The sequence below is a fragment of the Balaenoptera physalus genome (assembly GCF_965194825.1).
Source record: "Balaenoptera physalus genome assembly, chromosome: 6".
NCBI classification, from domain to species: domain Eukaryota; kingdom Metazoa; phylum Chordata; class Mammalia; order Artiodactyla; family Balaenopteridae; genus Balaenoptera; species Balaenoptera physalus.
Window position 1 is genome coordinate 95,276,582 of NC_138885.1, and position 20,473 is coordinate 95,297,054.

The window sequence follows — 20,473 nt, forward strand, 5'->3', positions numbered from 1 at the left end:
GTAGCTGATTGCTGTGTTTGACGAACAAGAACCACTCCACAAGATTGAGAGCCCCAGTGGAAACCCGGCAGGCCGGCAGAGCCCAGATGCTTTTGAGACGGAAGTGGCTGCCCAGCTGGCTGCGTTTAAACCAGTTGGTGGGGAAATTGAAGTAACCCCTTCTGCTCTGAAATTAGGTAGGTGTATTATTTTCGTGGTATGCTTTTCACCTGGTTGAAATACCTCATCTTGCTGGCTATGAGTTTCTTCTACTTTATGACTTACCCTGTTAGTGTTTGCCTTTAAAAAAAATAAACCTGGTTTGTCTTTCTCTAAATTATTTTTTTTACGTAGATCTTTGCAGCTGCTGGTGCTCAGGCAATAGGTGCAGTTTTTTCTTGAATTGCAGGTGAATCTGAATTGCATATCCTTGAAGTTACTGGGGAGGAGTTGGACTGTAAATGATGCGCTTCATCTGTAGCATATGAGGACTGCTTAAAATTTTTAAAAAGTCCCTGAAGAAAGTCACTTGGAAAAAAAAGCTAAGGGTTATCAAGGAATCCAGGCTAGAAATAAAAGGTCACTTTCTGTCTTAGCCACCTTTTTCTTCTCCACAAATTGTATAACTCAGAGTTTGGGGGAAACGTTTTGAAGTTAGTTTCTAATTCTGTCCTACTGATTTATTCCAACCTGGTGATTTTGCTCAGAATTCTCTTTTGTTATATTTGTTTTGAAGGTGTTGGTAGAAAGAGAAAATAAACATTCTTCTAAAGTTTTAGTGAATTTATGACTCCAAGATAAATAATGTCAGTTATTGGTGATAACTCTTAAAGGTAATTTTAGGTCAGTTTAACAGCATAAAGTTTTGAAAATCCACTAATATTTTGGTACTTAAAATCATTTTTTTATTCCGGTTGAATGTATGCATACATTTTGAGACAGCGCTAAGCGCCGGTTATAGGTTAATTCTCAAGCTAGAACAGAGGTTTTTTTCCACTTTGCAAAGGGAATCTTATTTTTTTTAAGCAAAACATATGCTTAAAATTGTAAAAATTTTACACAGTATAATTTTTGCCATTTGAAACAAAATACATTATAAAGTTTATTTGACATGCCACAATACTGACTATCTATATTTTGTACTAATTTTCTGGAAAGCATCTACAGTGCCCCTTTTAAAATAAACCAAGTGGAAATTAATGACCCATCATCTTCATAATTTCTCACTATCTTTTGGAAACCAAGCTAGCAGAGCAGTTCTGCTGGAACTCGGTCGTTGGAGGGCTTTGTGGCAGCTTCTCTTCATCTGGAGCGAAGTTTGTGGCTTCAGCAGCCTCACAGCCCTATCATTCATTTGCATAATGGATGCCTTTTTATCCATTATGCAAATAGTATGGGAGGAAAATTAGGCAATAAGGGAAGACGAAAGGAGAAAATTGCTCTTGCTTGTTTTAATATTCTATTTATAAGCAAGCACTGTGGTCTTCAAAAGGCTGAAACTTCAGAGTACCCCTGTGCCTGGGAATTTGTTTTTTCACCTTTCTCTCATGAGCTTTCTCAGGGAAAAAAGTTTGTTTTTCTTTAGCTTTTTCAGCTTTTGTTGAACCATCTGAGCAGTATAACGTTCAGTGTAGGAAGAAAAGTAAGCTGAGGTTCCCCATCTTTGAAGGCGGACTTTCTGCTTCTTCGATACTGATTTTGGGTCAGACACAGATAGGAAATAATATTTATTCAGTGGTGACTATATGCCAAGCACAGAACTCAAGGCAGTGCACCACGTATTCTAAATCCTGTACTCCTAACAACTCATTTAAGCCTCGTGATACTTAGTTGGGTTCTATTATCTCCCTAATTTAAGAGATGAGGAAACAGGCATAGAGCAGTTAAATAACTCCTCCAAAGTCACATAGCTGTTAGGTGGTGAACTTAGGATTTGAACCCTTGCTAGCTCCAGTGTCAGGAACAATTTTTCTGTGCTGTCTTTCATATGCTCTTTGTAGAATAATACAGTGATATCATTTTCCTGAGAGTCATTTTGTGAATATATATCAAACCCTGAAAATGCTTAACTCCTTGGCTTCAAATCCCATTTCACCTAGTGTCATAGATGAAATGGGGAGATTGGCCAGCCTTCACTATTTGGTGGTCGGTGTTGCCTTCCAGCCATTCAGTCTGAAACCGTGGCATTATATCCTGTTCCTTCCTTTTCTTGCCATCATCCACAGTTTCTTCAGCCTTCATGTCCGTGACCATTGAAGCAGGCCAGAGCTTTCCCATCAATCAGACTACTACCGAGGCCTCAAACTGACCTCTTTCTTTACAGGGCCTGCTTTCCCCCATCTCTGCTTCTGCCAGATCTACCTTTCTAAGTCACAAAGCTGATTATATAACTCCCCTGCTCAACAACTTCCAATGGCTTCCCACCGCGAGGAGAACCATGTCCAAACGCATTAGCAAGCTGATGCAGACGGTTCCTTGGAATTAGATGGAGGTATTTGGGCAGGGAGGAAGGTTGAAGAAATGATCCCTTATCTACTCTCATGGTTCTATCAGACTCAGTACTTTACATTTCTGGAACTTTAAAGGCAAAGAAAAAAAATATTTATTGAGTTTCTCAGATAGAGGAATTAAAGACAGAAGCAAAGCCACCAGCTTTGGTATCTGCCCATTCTGTTTTCCTTTCATTGCCCTCAGGGCAGGGTGTGGTCGTGGCTTGGGCACACAGGGATGGAGGGATATGCTTGGCAGCAGATGCAGTATCCATGAATGGCTCTTCTGGGAGGTGACCTGGTTGTGCTGCCAGGCCCACCCTGAGACCTTGTTTAGACGAAGAATGGGAGGGGGTAGTCAGAGGAGGAGTAGCACGTGTGTTCCAGCGATTCTTCATCGCAGGGGGCATATAAAATGCCAAGCCCCAAGCCCCAGCCCATCCTCTCTGCTCCCCACTCAGCTCTCAGAGGCCACTGGAACTGGTTCTACTTCTCACGGGACTCATTAGCCCAGGCTGGTACCACACACGCGGGGCTGATTCTCCCTGGTTTTCTCGCTCTTGGGATCCATCCAGGACGACGGGGAATTTCACCATTATCGGTTCGCATGCTTATCTTACTTAAGGAGACACCATTTAACAAATATTGAGAATCAAGATGTTCTTACCATTAGGTCATGTTAATCACCGAAAATGTAGGTTTTACTGATACTGAAATAAAAATGCACTCAACATTCAGTATAATTTTTGTATCTTTCTCCAGTACAAGTTAGTCATCATCAGTATCCTGTTAAAAACTGACAGCCTCCCCCCCACCCCCGCCACATACATGCAGACAGTGGCTGGGCCCACCTCTTTTTTCTTTATCTTCCAAGATGAAACACTTATACACAGAATATGCAGAAAGTTCGTATTCAGGGGCTCTTCATGATCTAGCCCCTTCTTGTCTGCCCACTTTTATTACTAGCCTCTCTTCCACAGTCACCTTAACCTGCAGCTACCACAAGCCACTTGGCATTCCCTAAATTTGCTACTTGCTTTCAAACCTTTGTGTCTTTGTAGTTAGTGTTCCCTTCACCTGCCTCACCCCTTTGCCTCTTTTCTACTTGGTGAAATTGTATGCACCTTTTAAACTCAAGCTCAAATATGCCCTTGTTTGTGAAACCTTGTCCAAATCTTCAAGATAGTACGGTAAGTGTACCATAAATGCATTTCTTAATTCTTCAACAACGAAGGGATACAAAGATGAAGAAATTTTCTACTGACCAAAAGGGATTCATAGTTTTGCACCCTGTAAGCTAATGGGGTATATATATTTTTACATGTGTAAGACGAATTTTAAATCAAGTGGGCAAACACATAATTCCAACTTCATTCATCTAAATTATTTCCTACCATTTATTTTCTAATGGATTTTCTAATGTAATGCTAAACGACTAAGCCCTGACTCAGCCCTAACTAGCAAATCATTCTAACTCTTCAAGATTATAATGTTTCTGTAGTTGGCCAGTACATTTTACTGTGTAGACTAGAGATTGCTAACCTAAGAGTCTATTTGAAAGAAGAGACAGGGTAGAACAAACACCAGGTAGAATAGCAAAGAATCATATTCACAGAGCCCATTTAGACTTTAAAATCACCTCGTTCAGGAGTTTTCCAGGTCTTTTTGAGGAGCCCTATGATACTTCCTAACACGTTTTGGGATTTCAACAAATATTTGATTCTAGTTAATTAATAACATTTATTGAACACTTAAATTGTAGATGCTATTTTAATTCATTCACACTCACTCTTTGTACACATAAGATTGGTTATGCTAGCAGGGAAGAAAGGGATGCAGAAGGCTGTTGAGTAGGCAATAGAGAATCCTAATACCGTTTAGAAGTCCTACAGCAAAGAAACCTACCTTCACTCAGAAGAATTGTTAGCACCTCTCAGAACAACTTTTGTGAAAAGCTGATCTGTTAATAGACAATTCCATAGAATTTCATAAGAGCAATTTTCTAGACAATTAACATTATTTTACAAGTGACCAAGTAAAAGCTTAGACTCAGTGTGTGCTGTGATGTCAAATAAATAGTTGGTTAAAGGAGTAGAATTGGAACCTGCATTTCTTGGCTTTCAGCTACATGACATCTTTTGGATTAATTGTAGGTTTCAAATATCTGTACCTTTTAATACTATATGGGATAAAATAACACCTTATATCCTTCTGGAACGAGATAGAGTGTAAATTAATAAATATATACTGTGACTAGTTGTAAATAAAAAGCTAATAAGGAAGTACCAGAAAATTAATACTGAGAAAATTTCTTTTAAATCCTTCTGTGTCAGAAATGAATTTGCTCCTATTTCTTCATCCCATGTGTATGCACACACATGCACTTACACACATGTATGTATGTTTGGGGGAAAATTGCACTGAAACAAACATGCTAATATTTGGGATACCTGGTAATTTTTCTCCCATATTGTGGATAGTGTTGTACTTTTTGACATTTCAAGTATCTGCATGTAGAGCCTTCTGTAAATAAGACAAATCAGTGATGACACTTACTTTGATGTTTGGAAGAATGAGAGTCCTTTAGCCTTTCTCCAACTAATCCTTATGCTGTCTTTATGGTCAGTGGTAACTGACCTTCTGCTGTTCCCCAGAAGACTTCATGAGGCTGTAGTCCAAGGTTGACCCAATCCTTGTCCCTTGAGAACCAATGATATGGAGCCTGTTCCAGACCCTACAATATTTGATCTAGCTGTGTATCCAGACAAGTCATTTAACCTATAGCTATCACATTTTTCCAAACAAAGAATAAATCAGGACACATTTGGCATTCTATAGAAGTGAATATTCAGAACTGAGACCATACAGGTTACTTCCTTATGTGCCACTGCCATATCTCCCTGGGCCATAGTTTTCTCATCTATACTATAGGCCTTTCTTGCTCTAATGGGCTATGATTGTCCCAGGAGAATGTCATTAATTCCAAGCTGAATTTGAATCTGACTCCATGCCCCTGTCAATTTCCATCCTATGGCCCCAGTTAATTAGTAGTTTTATTTTGAAACTTTTGGTAATTTTTCCTCAGTATTCTTGACTGAAATTTGCTATTTTGGGTTAGGGTTCCACGAGAAAATAATGTCTTTAGTTATAATTATTTAAGCAATGCAATTTAAACAGTGTATCAGGATAAAAAGTACTTTAAGCTTCGTTGTTGCCACTCTTGTGATCTATATTACCCAGATATAAAGCAATCTGATTAAAGTTTGGAGTTGAAATGGTATTAGCTTTATACTCCTCTTGTGTGTTAAACTTTGAAGATGAGATACTTTCTGTTTGAAAGTGATTCTTGTTTTTTGAGACTTGAAAGCCGAAAGGTGCCTCAGACGCTTTATTGTTTCCATGTGTGTTTGTGCTTCTTCAAAACTGAAAGGAAAATTATGATTGTATGTTTGTTATAATATAATTATTTTCAAAACATTGAGTTCTCTTCTCTTTATTTTCAGTAGTTCCCAGATCATATGGTATAGCCATAGATTAGTGTTGGAAACTGTGACCATTTTCTATCTGATTTTGGCTAATTTACTGAATAAGGGAAACATGTGGGATCGTTTGTCTGAATTTTTAAAGAAACCAAATCCCTTTATGGCTCTGATCTTTGGGAAAAAAATAAAGCAGGGGGAAGTTTATTCCTTTAATTAGGCTGCAGTGTGTAAGTAGCTGCTGTGCCCATAATGTGAGTTTAAGTATTGGCATCTGATCCTAGACAAACACAGTCACACCACACACATAGCAGAACGAAAGCTCAGGGCTGGGCCAGGCTTCTGGCGGAGCCTTTGAATTCTGACTACAAAGCACCCAAGCCTGTGAGGGTTCCTTGTTACTGGGAGCTCTCTGCTGTGGGCAGTGAAACCCCAAGTTGAAATGACCAGGGAACTGAGGTCATTTGCTTGGATGAATCCATAAGTCATCATTTGGTCATTGAGTTTCATCCTATTTGTTTCCTATTGAGTCTGATTATTCAAAAGTTAACAGCTATAGAATCGTTTTCCTTTCTCTTCTTTTGTCTTCCTTGGGAGCCTGGTGTTTTCTCCCATGTAGGCTGAGATGAGCGATGCTGTAATTAGCTATGGTAACCTTGCCAGGCTATCATCGATCAGTCATAACCATGTAGTCTATAAAGTGTGTGCATGCTTTTCTGGTATGATGGTAACTAAATCAGGACTAAAGAGGTCACAGTGTTCTAACCCATTTCTGGCACCATTATTCTTTTGCCATTGTTCTGGCTTTTAGTTTGTTTTCAGAGTAGGTGAAAAGTTGCTGGGGAGGGAGGTGGTACAGGGAAAGTCAGGTTATACATTGAATATTTTTAAAAAATTTTAATACTCTGGAAGAGGGCATGAGGTACTTGGTTAAATGAAAGAATAAAATGAATATCTAAAGGCAAGCAACTCCTAACAAGTATTAAAAGGTAATTACTACACAGGAATAATTTGTGTTTGTGTTAGTAAGTACGAATGTGAATGATAGTTCAAATATGACGCTTTCAATATACCTGGGATTGCATCCTGAGTGATTGCAGATGAATGGTCAGTGTAAACACATTTCATAGACAAGCAATCAGTTCAGATAACATTTTGTAAAAATAGCACGATGAGTTTTGCTTGAAGATATTCTATATTCTTATAAGGGTCTTTTCAGTGAGATTTATTAAATTATCAAATGTTAAGCAAGGAAAAGTAAAAAATTAACATCATCCTAACAGAACTATTTTCATTTTTCGATTTCCTATCCAGTTTATCTTTGCATTTTAACCTTAATTCAATTCTTTTTTACACCTGCTCAGTGTTCCTTTTGTCTCTTTTCTTTAATTTTGTGTACTATATCTAGTGGCTAAGTTCAGTACCTGAATTGGTACTAAGTTGGCTGTACTCTAATAAAAAATATTAAAGGGACTTTGCATTTAGCCATTTACCCCAAAAATGTAAGACAGTATATAAAAACCAAGCTTTCCTTCTTGTTCTTTTCCAGCTGTATTTTCTAAGTTGATTATATGACCTCAAAAAACAAACCAAAAAAAAAAAAAAAACCATTGAGTTCACCACCCCCCTTTGGCCTCTTGCTGATGCTGGACCCACACTGAGACAGTCTGCAAATCCTCTCATAAACAAACGGAATGAAAGGTCACCTTCCTACTGCTCACTTGATATTAGACCCCTGGGTTTTCAAGCCTCTTTTGCAGATTGCTTTTAATAGTGAAGCTCTGTTTGTGGAGGCCTAGTCCCTAACTAGTGAAAATATTTTCAGCCGTGCTGTCATACTCACCTCCTTGTAGTTCCTGGACCACTGATCATTTTTGGTTTGTCCTTTTTTTTTTTTTTTTTTTAATTATTATTTATTTATTTGGCTGTGTTGGGTCTTCGTTTCTGTGCGAGGGCTTCCTCTAGTTGCGGCAAGCGGGGGCCACTCTTCATCGCAGTGCGCGGGCCTCTCTCTATCATGGCCTCTCTTGTTGCGGAGCACAGGCTCCAGACGCGCAGGCTCAGTAGTTGTGGCTCACGGGCCTAGTTGCTCCGCGGCATGTGGGATCTTCCCAGACCAGGGCTCGAACCCGTGTCCCTTGCATTAGCAGGCAGATTCTCAACCACTGCGCCACCAGGGAAGCCCTAGTTTGTCCTTTTAATAGAAGAAACTGTCATCCTCCTCTCCCCTACCCAACATACACACACATAGTCTTTCCTTCCTCCCTTCCCCACCCATCATTACAACTCCCATTGGCCTTTCTTGTAACCACTTCCCAACTCTCTGCTATTCAGGTTCTCTGAGGCAGTCAACAGGGCCAGTCAGAATGGCCCTCATTCTCTAAATACAGCTGCTGCCTTTTAGAACCTAGTTGGGTTTTTCGTGTCTGTTACAGAATACTTTCAAATTATTTATCTGTATTAAAAATTTCTTAATATGATTCAAATTTTTATAAATATAAATCTTTGTAGCCATAAAATAGATTACATTTCTCATAAATTTCTAATCACACCTAGACAAATTATTTATAATAAACATGCTGATTTTCATTTGCAATTTGAAATTCAAGAATCTTGCTAACAATTCAAAATATGGTAATACCTCTTTTGCACTAACAAGTTAAATGTAAGGTTTAGCCTTTGGGACTTTTTCTTTGTGTGTGTGTGTGTGTGTGTGTGTGTGTATGTGCACACATGGGTTTGTTTTTTGTTTTTTTTTTTTTTCTTTCTGCCCAGATGGGCAGGGCAAAAAAAAAAAAATCCACTAATTTAATTATTTACAGAAGATCCATCTTAAGGACAAGTCACTCAGAGTTGGACATGCTTTTATGACTGGCTCAGGATTTTCTCATTTGCTTTATCTGATAAAGCCATATGATGAATTACAACCCAATATACACACATTGGGTTATTTCCTTGCTCTATACCCATTTTGAAATTTTACTAAGATCTTGATTTGGCCCAGTGAAAGTAAAAAATACTGAAACAGCTTGATCTGTTCATTCTCACATCCCAAGGTGATAAGGAAAGGTGACAGCCTTTGCTTAGCAGTTGCCTTAAGAAAAGCTCTCTATCTTGTGTTTACCCTTTTTTTTATGTTTACCAGATAAAATAAGACAGCCTCCCAGATATCAGTGCCACACCCTGTCAATTTATCATTGAAACAATGCATCCATCATATGGTACATACAAAATGATATTCATTTTGTTTGTTCGTAGGCTTAATGAGAAACTCTTGATAGCTATCAGAAAATACAGGCGACCTTTTAAAAATACCAGAAAAGTTCTGATTACTTTTCAGTATAAATATGACTCTTTGTTAAATTCCTGAAACTCCTTTACAGATGGAAGAAATTTGGGGCTTTATATATATTTTTTCTGTGTGTAAAACTGCAGTACAGGAAATTATGTGGTACATCTTATTTTCTTTTTGTTTATATGGAAGACTTGACTATGATTACTTAATGCATGTGTATGGAATATGCCATGATCAAGGAAAATAAGTGGGAGTAGGGATTTTGCCTTACCACAACCTATTTAAAACCATAACACTTGTATTTGGTGTTTTAAGATACTATTGACTAAAGAAGCCATTGCTTCAATGTCATGTTTCCTGAAACTGTTGATAAGAATGGTGTTTCCATATCCTTTTGCACTATATGTTCTGAAAAATGGCATGGATAACAGCAAGCTGAATGGCTTTGTGTCATCTGGTTCTGCACAATTGTGATGATCAATTAAACTCGCCTTGTGTTTTTAAAACAAATAGACTTTCTGCCCCAGAGATCTGAAAGCATGAGGCAAAGCTCTTATTTTCGTCACAGTTCAGGAATAATGTCCTTTGACCTCCTGACTTCAGTCTGATGTTACAGTTAACTGCCCTTATGGCAGAGAGTTCAGCATTTGCACAGCTGGCATCTGCTCTCTTTAGATGATCGTGCTTAAGAATGTAGCAATGGAAATCAGTCTGTCTGATGCCAGTGCTCCAGAAGATGGTGGTGTGACTATCACTGACTTCAGTTACTCAAGAGTTATTTATTACTGGCCCAATAGATGAAAAGTATTAGGCTAGGCTACCAGAGGAATGTAAAATAATACAAGTCATGAACTCGTTCTCAAGCAGCTTACAATCTAGTTGACTTAAGATAAATTACTAAGTGAGTCTCTTAATTTGGTTAGGTTTCCATTTTTATAATTTACAACTGTTGTTATAATAATACAGAGCATGCAATTAGAAACCCTTACAGTTAAAAAAAAAGATCTTACCACATAAATAAATTTAGACGTGCACAAAAGCTTCTGTGTGTGCCATTAGTCATGTGGGACATCTCCTTATAGCTTGGTTAGTTGTCTTTTCTTTGGGTCTTTGGTTGATAGAGAGGCTCATGGAAATAGTTCAAGTTTGTGTTAAGCTTTTATTGACAATAGAGTTTTTATTGACTCTATTTTGGGCAGTGCTAGTTTTATCCCCTATTAGGTGACCAGAAATAACTAGGATCCCTAGTCTTTCCACTACCACCAACATCCTGAGCTGCCCAAGTGGGGTCTCCAAGGACCTAACGGGTTGATGGATGAATATTTATTTATCTTTCCTATTCATCTGTCTAGCCTTTTCACCAAAGATGCTCCAGTCAAATGTACTCATTTAATCCTAGATAGTGAAGTTGGAGACCAAACTTCTTCCCTGGTGAGTTGAGCTAATGCACTGTTCAGAAGAATTAGATATGCTCTAGCCAGGAGGTAGAGTTCACTGACCCACTCTTTCTTTTTCACTGAGGACCATATAAATTACCGATTGGACCCCAACAGTGATCTTTTCTTCTCCAAGTCTATAGGCTATACCTCAGGCTAATTTATGTACACTATACAGAAAGTTTAAGAAAGTGCTATTTTCGGTCCCTCTGTTCTTCTGACTCACAATACCATTCTCCAGGTGACTGCTCGGATTGTCTAAACATGATTGTCATGTGAATTCTTCCACATTGTGGGCTGCACTGAGAAGGAGCATTTTGACCATGTTGGAAGATTTCCTTAAAGAAGTTTACAGAATGAGGTTTTTTTTTTTTTCCTTTTCAGACCTTTTTGAAAACTTACTCAAAAATTAATTTTCTTTAAAAGACCTTCCTCAGTTGCCTTCTTAATGCCCTATTTTGAAAGATAGTGTTTTAGCATTTGTTGGGTAGTCGTCATCAATTTGATATAATAGTCTGTCTTTATAAGGTGAAAAGTTATGTGAGGTTAAGCAGAATTCTTGTCTGTAATTCATATCTTCTTAAAAATTCATTTTTTTCTCTGTATCCAAAATGTAACCTGAATATATTTGACTTAATATCTTAAGGAAGCAAGAAGACAATGCATTATTTCCAGAAAAAAAAAGCAAGGGATGGAGAAGGATATAAATTATATATTACCTATTTACTTTATAACAGTATAGTATAGAAATTAAGAGTACAAGTCATGGAGCAAGACTGCGTAAGTCAGATACAACTCTGTCCTTTACAAGCTGGGTGATCATAGGCAAGTATTTAACATCACCTTGCCTCAGTTTTCTCATCTGTAAAATGGATAGTATTAGTAATGATCAAATGGAGTTGTTGTGAGCATCAAAAGCACTCGTATGTCTGTAAATATATGAAATAGAATAGTGCCTGCCATGTAATAAGAGGTAAATAACTACTAGTCACTATTGCTGTTTTCATCGTTGTATTTATTACTGATCATTTGGAAGAAAATTATAAAATCTCCTTGTGTTTATGTAATTGATATTTTGATCTGAGCTTTCTTCTCCCTTTTTCTCATTTTTTAGCTTTCAACCCATAACAATGTATTCTCTCTTTTTCATAAATGTAGATTCTGGTCATCTTATGCCTTCTTTTAAGCCACAACATTAAATGAATTTTTCCTCTCTTCAGGCTTACAAGATACGTGGTAAAATGGTTTGTTGCAGCCAAAACAATACCCAGGGACATTAATCAGAGAAATATAATCGCTGCAAAGTCTTCAGATAATACCTTTGTGCTTGTTTTTAGAGATTTGTAGAAGGGTAATTGCTTTGATTCTTTTTATCCTTATTTAACTCAAGTACTTAATTTTATGTCCTCACCCTGATTCAGCATATTGTTCATAAGGACTTTCTTTTAGAATTGATAAGTGCATGCTGTTCATATTTGACAATACCTTTACACAAGGGAATAAGAATACATTTTTGATGTTGTTACCCTCATCCAACTGGCCTAGAATACTGTATGAGTTGGGGTGCCAGCAGGAAACAGATGGGATGCTCAAAGATGTAATTGAAGAGAATTTAATAATGGGATTATTTATGAAAGTGAGGCACTCAAGTTCTGAAAAAAATGAGATCTCTTACTAGCCCAGGCTTGAAAAGAGAGACAGTTCTTACCAATCTAGTAAGAACTGCAGACACGGGAGAGAGGAATTACAGGATCAGTACCTGTGACCTAAGCTTGTCCAGCTACCACGTTCAAAGGTGGAGCTGGCAGAGATGGGCGTAAACATCCTCACATCCACCTCTTCCTACACTCTTATTTCCTGCTGTTGCTTCCTCATGGCCAAACCCTACAGGTAGCCAAAGGGAAACTGGTCTGTGTGATGAGCTGAGTTACTGAGTGGAAGTCAGCCTCCTGGAACCAGAACAGGGCTTAGGAAACTGGGAAGTGGCTCCCGAGAGCAACATGGAGATCACGCAACACAAATACTTAGTCTGTGTGTCTCTGAGGTGACTTTTTATAAGGTGAATAATGCTTTAAAATTAAGGAACAGTTGATTATATGTTTGGTGTAGAACTCATCTACTGGAATATAGAAGTCATTAAAATCTACTTTTTTCTTTGGGGGGTGTTCACAATTCAGTGCCATAATAATTCTCTCATCCTTTTCTTTTAAATTGAGACATAACATGGGTGATATTTCTGTCTCCCACACACTGAAATGTAGTGTCTACCTTTAAGTAATATTTCTGTTGTGCTGACTGTAATTCAACTACCTTTTAAACTCAAATCAGTAAAGCACAGCAGCTTTCAGTTCACAAAAGAGTACATTGAATATAATTTTTTTGTCTCTCTTCCTTCCCAAACTTTTATAGAAATGACAGTTTAAGTAACAATAAAGGGGGGCATAGGATAATAAAAATGCTGGAAGTGGGAAGGGGGAAAAATGGAAAGTGAATAGAAGCAGATTAACAGGTGGCTTAGACTTTAGGATGCTCTAAGGAAACCCTTCCTCCTTTTGGCACAGAGGAATGGCTTGGGCTGGAGGTGGACAGCCTTGCTCCCTGCTTCTCGTGCATGTTTGTTACAGTGATACCTGTCAGCAAATGTGCTTAACCATGTCACCTGCCTAATTCAGAGGAGAACTTTGTTCAGGAAAGACCCAAGTATTGGCAAGAAAAACTGAAGCTACTTGTTGTCCTTAAGCAATCGAGTATTTCATTCAGAAATATACATGGGCAACCACCACTGACCAGACATTTAAGGGAACAACGACTCAAAATATGGCACTAGGATAGAATTGACTAGACAGTCTTGGAGAAGAACAAAAAAGCTGGAGGGACTACCTTATCAGTTATCAAGATTTATAAAATTATAGTAGTTGATTCAGTGTGATTTTGGCACAAGGACGGATGAATGGCATAGGATAGACATTTCCAGCAACAGACCTTCACAGATACAGCCGTTTGTTTTATGTCAGATTTGATACTGCTGTGCAGTGGGGAAGGGATGATGCCAAGTCAGTTCAGTATCTATATAGAAAAAAAAAAAAAAATCCCAACCGCACACCTTATACAAAAATCAGTGCTAGACATATTGTAGATCTAAAGATGAAGAAATAGAAAAACAAAACAAAACAAAACACCAAAAAAAAATTAAAATAAAATAAACATACACAGACTATGGAAGGCAACATATGAGAAATGGGACTATATGCATAGCTTTGGAGTTAGGCTTATTTGTAAAATCGGGCATCAGTGCTAGTCATAGGAATAATTTTGATAAATTGGATTATGTCAAAGAACTTCTGTTAATAGAAAGAAAAGCTATAGACTCTGAGAAGATATTTGTAATACATATATCCAACAGAGGGCCATGCCCAGAGTATATAAAGAACTCCCCAAAATAAGAGAAAAGCAGACAACTCAATAGAAAAATGGAAAAGAACTCTAATCTGACACTTCACAAAATAGATAAAATAGCCAGTAAATATATTAAAAAGATGTTCAACTTCATTAATCTTCACGGAAAGGAACATTAAAACAACATTGCAAATTTGACATCAAAATAAATAGCGTAGTATTGGCTTATAACCTAAAATATAAAGTAAATTTACATGAGCCTATAGTGGTAGAAATAAATGATTGAACAGCTAACGGTGGTAGTGGTGGGAAGGAACAAACCTTTCTTACAGAAGAGTTCTGTAAATAATATACGTAGGTACTCCCCTTTGTGTGTGGGCTGGGCTTGGTGACTCACTTCCAAAAATAGCATATGGAAACAGAAAAGTAATAAGTGTACAGTGAAACCTGGCCAACACTACCTGAACCAACTGATCAATATTACCATCACCAGGGAGAAGTCAGCTGAGGGCACGTCCCCTGATATGCTGTGACGAGCAGAGCATTTCACTGTAGTGCTCCTCTTCCCGAAAATCCGTAACTCCAGCCTGATCTTGAGAAACACATTGGACAAGCCTAAATTGGGGGCTTTCAACAAAATACCCGACCAGTTCTTTTCACAGCTGCCAAAGTCATGAACAACAAAGGAAGGCTGAGAAGAATTCCCAGACCAGAGGAGACTTGATGACTAGAAAAAATGTGGTGTCCTGAATTGACCCTGGAACAGAAAAAGACATTAGTGGGGAAATTGGTGAAATCCAAATGAAGTCTGTAGCTTAGTTAACAGTCATGCAATAATGCTAACTTATTAGTTTTGACATAGGTATCGTAGTTATGTAAGACGTTAACATAGAAACTGGGTATTCTCTGTACGATCTTTACAACTTTTTGTAAGTTGAAAATCCAAAATGAAAAGGGGGTTTAAAAAAATCTTTAATGCAAGAACACTACAGATCTACCAGAAATTACTGAGATGAGAAAGAGTATCAAATGTTGGTGAGGCTGTAGAGTAACTAGACAGACACTGCTAACTCGAGGTTAAGTTGGTTCAACGTTTTTGGAAAACTGTTGAGCAATATCCACTAAAGTTGAACCTGAACGTTGCCTATACTCTGCAATTCTAATTCTAGTTAAACTAGGTAATTTCTCAGCAGAAAAGAGCATATATATTCACCAAAAGACATCATACCTATTCCTACTAATCCCCAAATGAAAACAACTCATGTGATAAAATGGTAAATAAATCCTGGTGTATTCAGACAATGGAATGCTTTACAACAGTTGACTTACCTGTTGCAACCAAAACAGATAAACACTATAGAAGAAACCCACAAAATATTGTAGAATGTGTAGGCCTGTTAGTGTCCTTGTCTTCCACTGTGGGATGGTGAGAGATTCAGGCTAAACTTGATGGGGCAGGCAAGTGTAGATACTAAAAATAAAAATGGCTATCGAAAATTCATTCATTTGACAAATATTTATTGGACACTTAACTATATGCCAGGCATTTTTGTAGGTGCTGGGAATATAGCAGTAAAGGACAACAAAAATACAAAAATTTCCTGCTCTCATGTAGTTTTCATACTACTGGGAGAAGACAAACATAATAAATGAATTATTTATATAATATGTTAGAAAGTGATTCTAGTTTTGGAAGAATGCTAAAGCAGAATAAGGAGAATTGAGGGTGTTTGGTGAGAATGTGCACCAAAGTGAAAACTTGAAGGGGGTGAGGGAGTAAGCGTAGTGAAGATTGTTTAGAGGAAAAGAGGAAGGGTATTGTAGATGAGGAAAAGTCCTTATCCTTCACAGCAAGGGATCAATGCTGCATGTATATATGCAGTTAGACACCAAAAGAGTAAAAAATAGAAGTGTTGTAAAAAGAATATAAGATAGTAGCTTCTGGGAAATTGTACCCGACGGTGAAGGGGAGAAAGGAAAATTGTATTTCTTTCTGCGTTGTTTGAATTATTGTGATGGTTGAATTGTTTTTATAAAACATTAACAACAACAAAACAACCCAGTTAAAAGATGGACCGGGGATCTGAATAGACGTTTTTTGAAATAAGACATACAGATGGCCAACAGGTACGTGAAAAGATATTCAACATCACTATTCATCAGGGAAATACAAATCAAAATCACAGTGAGATATCACCTCATAACTGTTAGAATGGCTGTTATCAAATAGACAGGGAATGACAAAGTTGGAGAGGATGTGGGCACTGTTGGTAGGACTACAAATTGGTGCAGCCACTATGGAAAACAGTATGGAGATTCCTCAAAAAAAAAAAAAAAAATGAGAATAGAACTACCATATGACCCAGCTATTCCACTTCTGGTATTTAACCAAAGAACACGTAAACATGAATTTGAAAAGATACACGCACCTCCGTGTTCACTGTTTGCCATAGTCAAGATATAGAAACAACCTAAGTGCTCACAAACAGATGAATGGATAAAGAAGACGTGGGAGATTATACATATATATAATGGAATGTTAGCCATAAAATGAAGGAAATCCTTGGGACAACATGGATAGCGTAATACCTGAGTATATTATGCTGCGTGAAATAAGTTGGATGGAGAAAGATAAATACCATAAGATTTCACTCATATGGAATCTAACAAAAAATAAATAAAAAATAAAAACAAACTCATAGATACAGAGAACAGATTAGTGGTTACCAGGGGTTTTGGGGGAGGCGAGCTAAATGGATGAAGGGGGTGAACAACTAGACGTGATCCCTTTGTAGTGTATACAGATGTTCAACTATGTTGTACACCTGAAACTTGTACACACACACACACACACACACACACACATACATATAAAACATTTTAAATTTGGTGGGGGCACATTAGGATACAAGTAGTAGGAAAGGAATGTGAGGGACATTATTAGAGAAACTTGAAACCACTCTATTTTTTAAAGGTAAATCATTTGCAAAATTAAGTACTTCTTATTGGTAAGGAGTTGCTTGCAATATACTTGTCAGCTGCTTGGAGGGGCTGCTCACTTTCTTTTTTCCAACTCACAGACCAAGCTGGGAGACTCAGGAATGACTCTGACCATGGCCAGCTCTGAGAACAGTCGCAAGGTCCCCCCAGGTCCGTCGCAAAGTCCCCCCGGGTCCACCTAAGTTAGGCACACCAGGGCAGGGACTTGGCGACACGTCTCAGCTGCCCCCTAAACTGCTTTCCTGAATCATGAGAGCGCTGTTTCATATTCCACACCAACACCAAGTCACTTCACCACTCAGTATTGAAAGTCAAGTTTGAAGATTTGAATTAAGTGTATGACAAAAGGAAGAAAAACAGTTTTCTAATTAAACCTGTTGAACTGGGGGAAGAACTATATCATTGCCTGTAGATGATGTATAACAATTCAGTATTAAATAGACTGTGTGTATTTACTCAGGGCTTAAATCATTTTAGTCATTGTATCTAATGAACATTAGTCTGTTTTATGAATTGTAATGTACTCTGTAGGGCTTGTCTTTTTGTTTGTGTGTGTGTTTGATTTTACTTAAGGGGAGACTTTCAAGTTGTGTGCGTCTGTAATGATTCCCATGCAATTATCTAAATCTAGCACAACTAAAAATACTTCACCTGAAGTATAAAACAATGGGGGTACTTTTTGTCTTGTTTTGCTTGGATTATCTGGATAATTGCCTCCATTTTCCACCTGACTTAGTGTAGGTAGACACAGCTTGAGTATTTTCCTCAAGTCGTTACTTGAGATTTAACACAGTGTCTTGAAGCTGGAGGGGTTGATACTGAGAAATTCTGATAAGGCAATGCATTTTTGGTTGTCCAGCTGGTTGTTGGGTCTGATGATTTTTAGACATTATATAAGAATTTCCTTATTTGGTAGTTTCATTCTAAAATAATGTTGGTGTTATTGAATCTTGAGCAAATATACTTGCTAACTCTATACCATGATCCTAATCAATTGAGTGTATATCATGGGTTAAAACTCATGAAGTTTCAGACTGAGGTTTTGGTAAAGAATACATCCAAAAGTGTGTGTGCATGTGTGTGTTTTGTATGGTTGGAGGGGGAAAAGGAAGATGGCGAGGAAGATAGTTCTTTTTAAGGAAAGTAAAAATATAAGAAAGTCAAAGTCTGATATTATTCAATTCAACCAATGAATATAGTTGGTAATTTGGAGAAGAAAAATTCAGCCTGTGTGGAGAAAATATTCAATTGTTTTATTACCTGTTAAGCATCTAAATCAAAGCTATTTAACAATCTTTTTTCTATATATGAGGAAATTTTCATTGTATTTACAGTGTAATGGCCAAACCAGCAAAAGAGTTAATAAAAGATACTTTTCCTTTTCAAAGATCTTGACTCACATTACTGGACAAGTATTAATAGATCTTTGTTGAAATATATTAATATCAGTCAAGATTTTTCAATCTTCTCATTCATCACTGAGAATAATTAAAATAGTTTTCACATATTTTTTGATGTATAAATGCTGCTACTTTATCACTGAAATTGTTGGAGTTTCAACAATTGTGGAGGATGGAATGGAATTAAAATTGGGTGAGACTCAAGGGAAGAAGTGGCAAAATGATTTCATGGAGCTTCAAATTTAGATCAGTCATAGCCAGGGCCCCTAGGAGAAGTAGAAGTTCCCTTTCTGTACTTAATATGAATAACATTAATATTAAATGTGTGTAACAGGTAAGCCAAAGAGTGATGTTACTGTATATGTGAGGTGTCAGTTTTTCTGGGAAGTGTTTGAGTAGCGGAAAATGGAGTGGGCCTGGAATTTGGAGGATAGGCTTTCTTTTGAGAACTCAGATATGGTGGTTAGAGAAGGGTCATTTCTGCATTGCAGGTGTAAGACTATTTTCCTTCCATCCAGTTATACACTTAGGTGGGGGGTTTAGTGGTGTGGATCCATAAACTGAGAGCCCTGTGTAACTACCGAGCTGGTAGAAGTGATGTCTAGGAGGCGTGGACTAACCATTGGGGGAAAGAATGCTTCCACCTTTGTTCCATCCTCACCCCAGAGGACTGTGTAGTGTCTTAAATCACCAAGTGTTTAAGCAGACAATCCTACACAGCTCCAACACCAACAAACCACTATAGTATTTGAAACATCTAGTAACGGTTTTAGGCATTGCCCCCAAAACCAAGGGTGATGTTGTAGGCTACCAGATTAAGAACACTCTGCTTTAGTCTCCCTCCCTCTCTAATTTCCCTTTCTCCTTCTCTTTCGTTCAAGCCTTCCTTTCCTTTTTTTTTTTTTTCTCTCTCCGTCCCTTCCATCCTCTTTCTGTCCTCCTCTCCTTCCTTCCCTCTTGTCATCTCTCTCGACTTTCCTTCCTGTGACAATTATACATCAAAACCCACATAGCAAAATTAGACAATTCCTATTGCTCATCTTTCTGAAGAATGATGATTTGTATGAACTTGGACACCAAGCCTAAATGCCTAAGTGGTTGAGTAGACACTATTGGTATCATGTATTGGAAAGAAAGGTTTCACAGTTGATGAATTTAAATGGAACATGGGAAGTCATTGAGCTCAAGGGAGCATGCACAGTTCACCAAGATCTTGTAAGAAAAGAGGAGGAAATTTCACAATGGTTGCATTCTTGTCATGCACCATGGACATGAACGTGGCTGGAGTCTGACTAAATGGACAGAAAGTCTTGCTGAAACTGTACTGAGCATCTACCACCCTGTCTGACATCAGTAACAGAAGACCTCTCTCATGCCACTGTAATTAAATGTAAAAAACCACTTGAAGGAAGTGGAAACAACTGATGGAGCCCCATGTACCAAACTGGCTTCATTTGGGGGGAACATCTGGGAAGAGTTTGGGAGGCGTACATGCAATAGACAAAGGATGCGTGGAGGAGAAATAACTGGATTGTATTGAAAAGGGTGTAGCTGGGGCTGTATCCTGAAGACCTTCATGGATGTGCCAGATCTGTTGTATCTCTTGCTGACTTTGATAGTGGCCTCTGTTGGCAAATCAAATGTTCCTGGATTCCTTTACTTCACTAAGCCCTGTCAGGTGCCATTGCTGACTGAATGGACCTCAGAGGCTTCAGGTACATAAGTCAGCAAAGTACACAGGGAATAATGGTCTCAGAATAAGCTTCTGAATCATTGTTCTCTAAAACATGTCTATGGAACTTTGAAGTGTTATGGATAGCCCAAGTCAGCCCTAAATTGTGATTTATTCAGCATCGGCAATTATTAATTTGTAATAATCATCACTTTCTCTAGTGTAAATCATATTAACCTTTCTTTGAGCTCTTAAAATCTAGTTTTGTAATACATCAAACTAAAGGTAAAGACTAGCATGGCAACCCCTCGAATGGCGCCATTCCTT

General features: G+C 37.9%; 1 protein-coding gene across 5 annotated transcripts in view; it reads left to right on the top strand.

Moving 5' to 3' along the window:
- Positions 1-20,473, top strand: part of PARD3B (par-3 family cell polarity regulator beta) — a 1,041,978-nt gene that overhangs the window by 394,374 nt on the left and 627,131 nt on the right. For all 5 annotated transcript variants that reach the window (XM_082466955.1, XM_082466956.1, XM_082466959.1 and 2 more), the window contains one exon: positions 5-176. In XM_082466955.1, the coding sequence (XP_082323081.1) occupies positions 5-176 (172 nt within the window). The remainder of the gene's footprint in view (positions 1-4; positions 177-20,473) is intronic.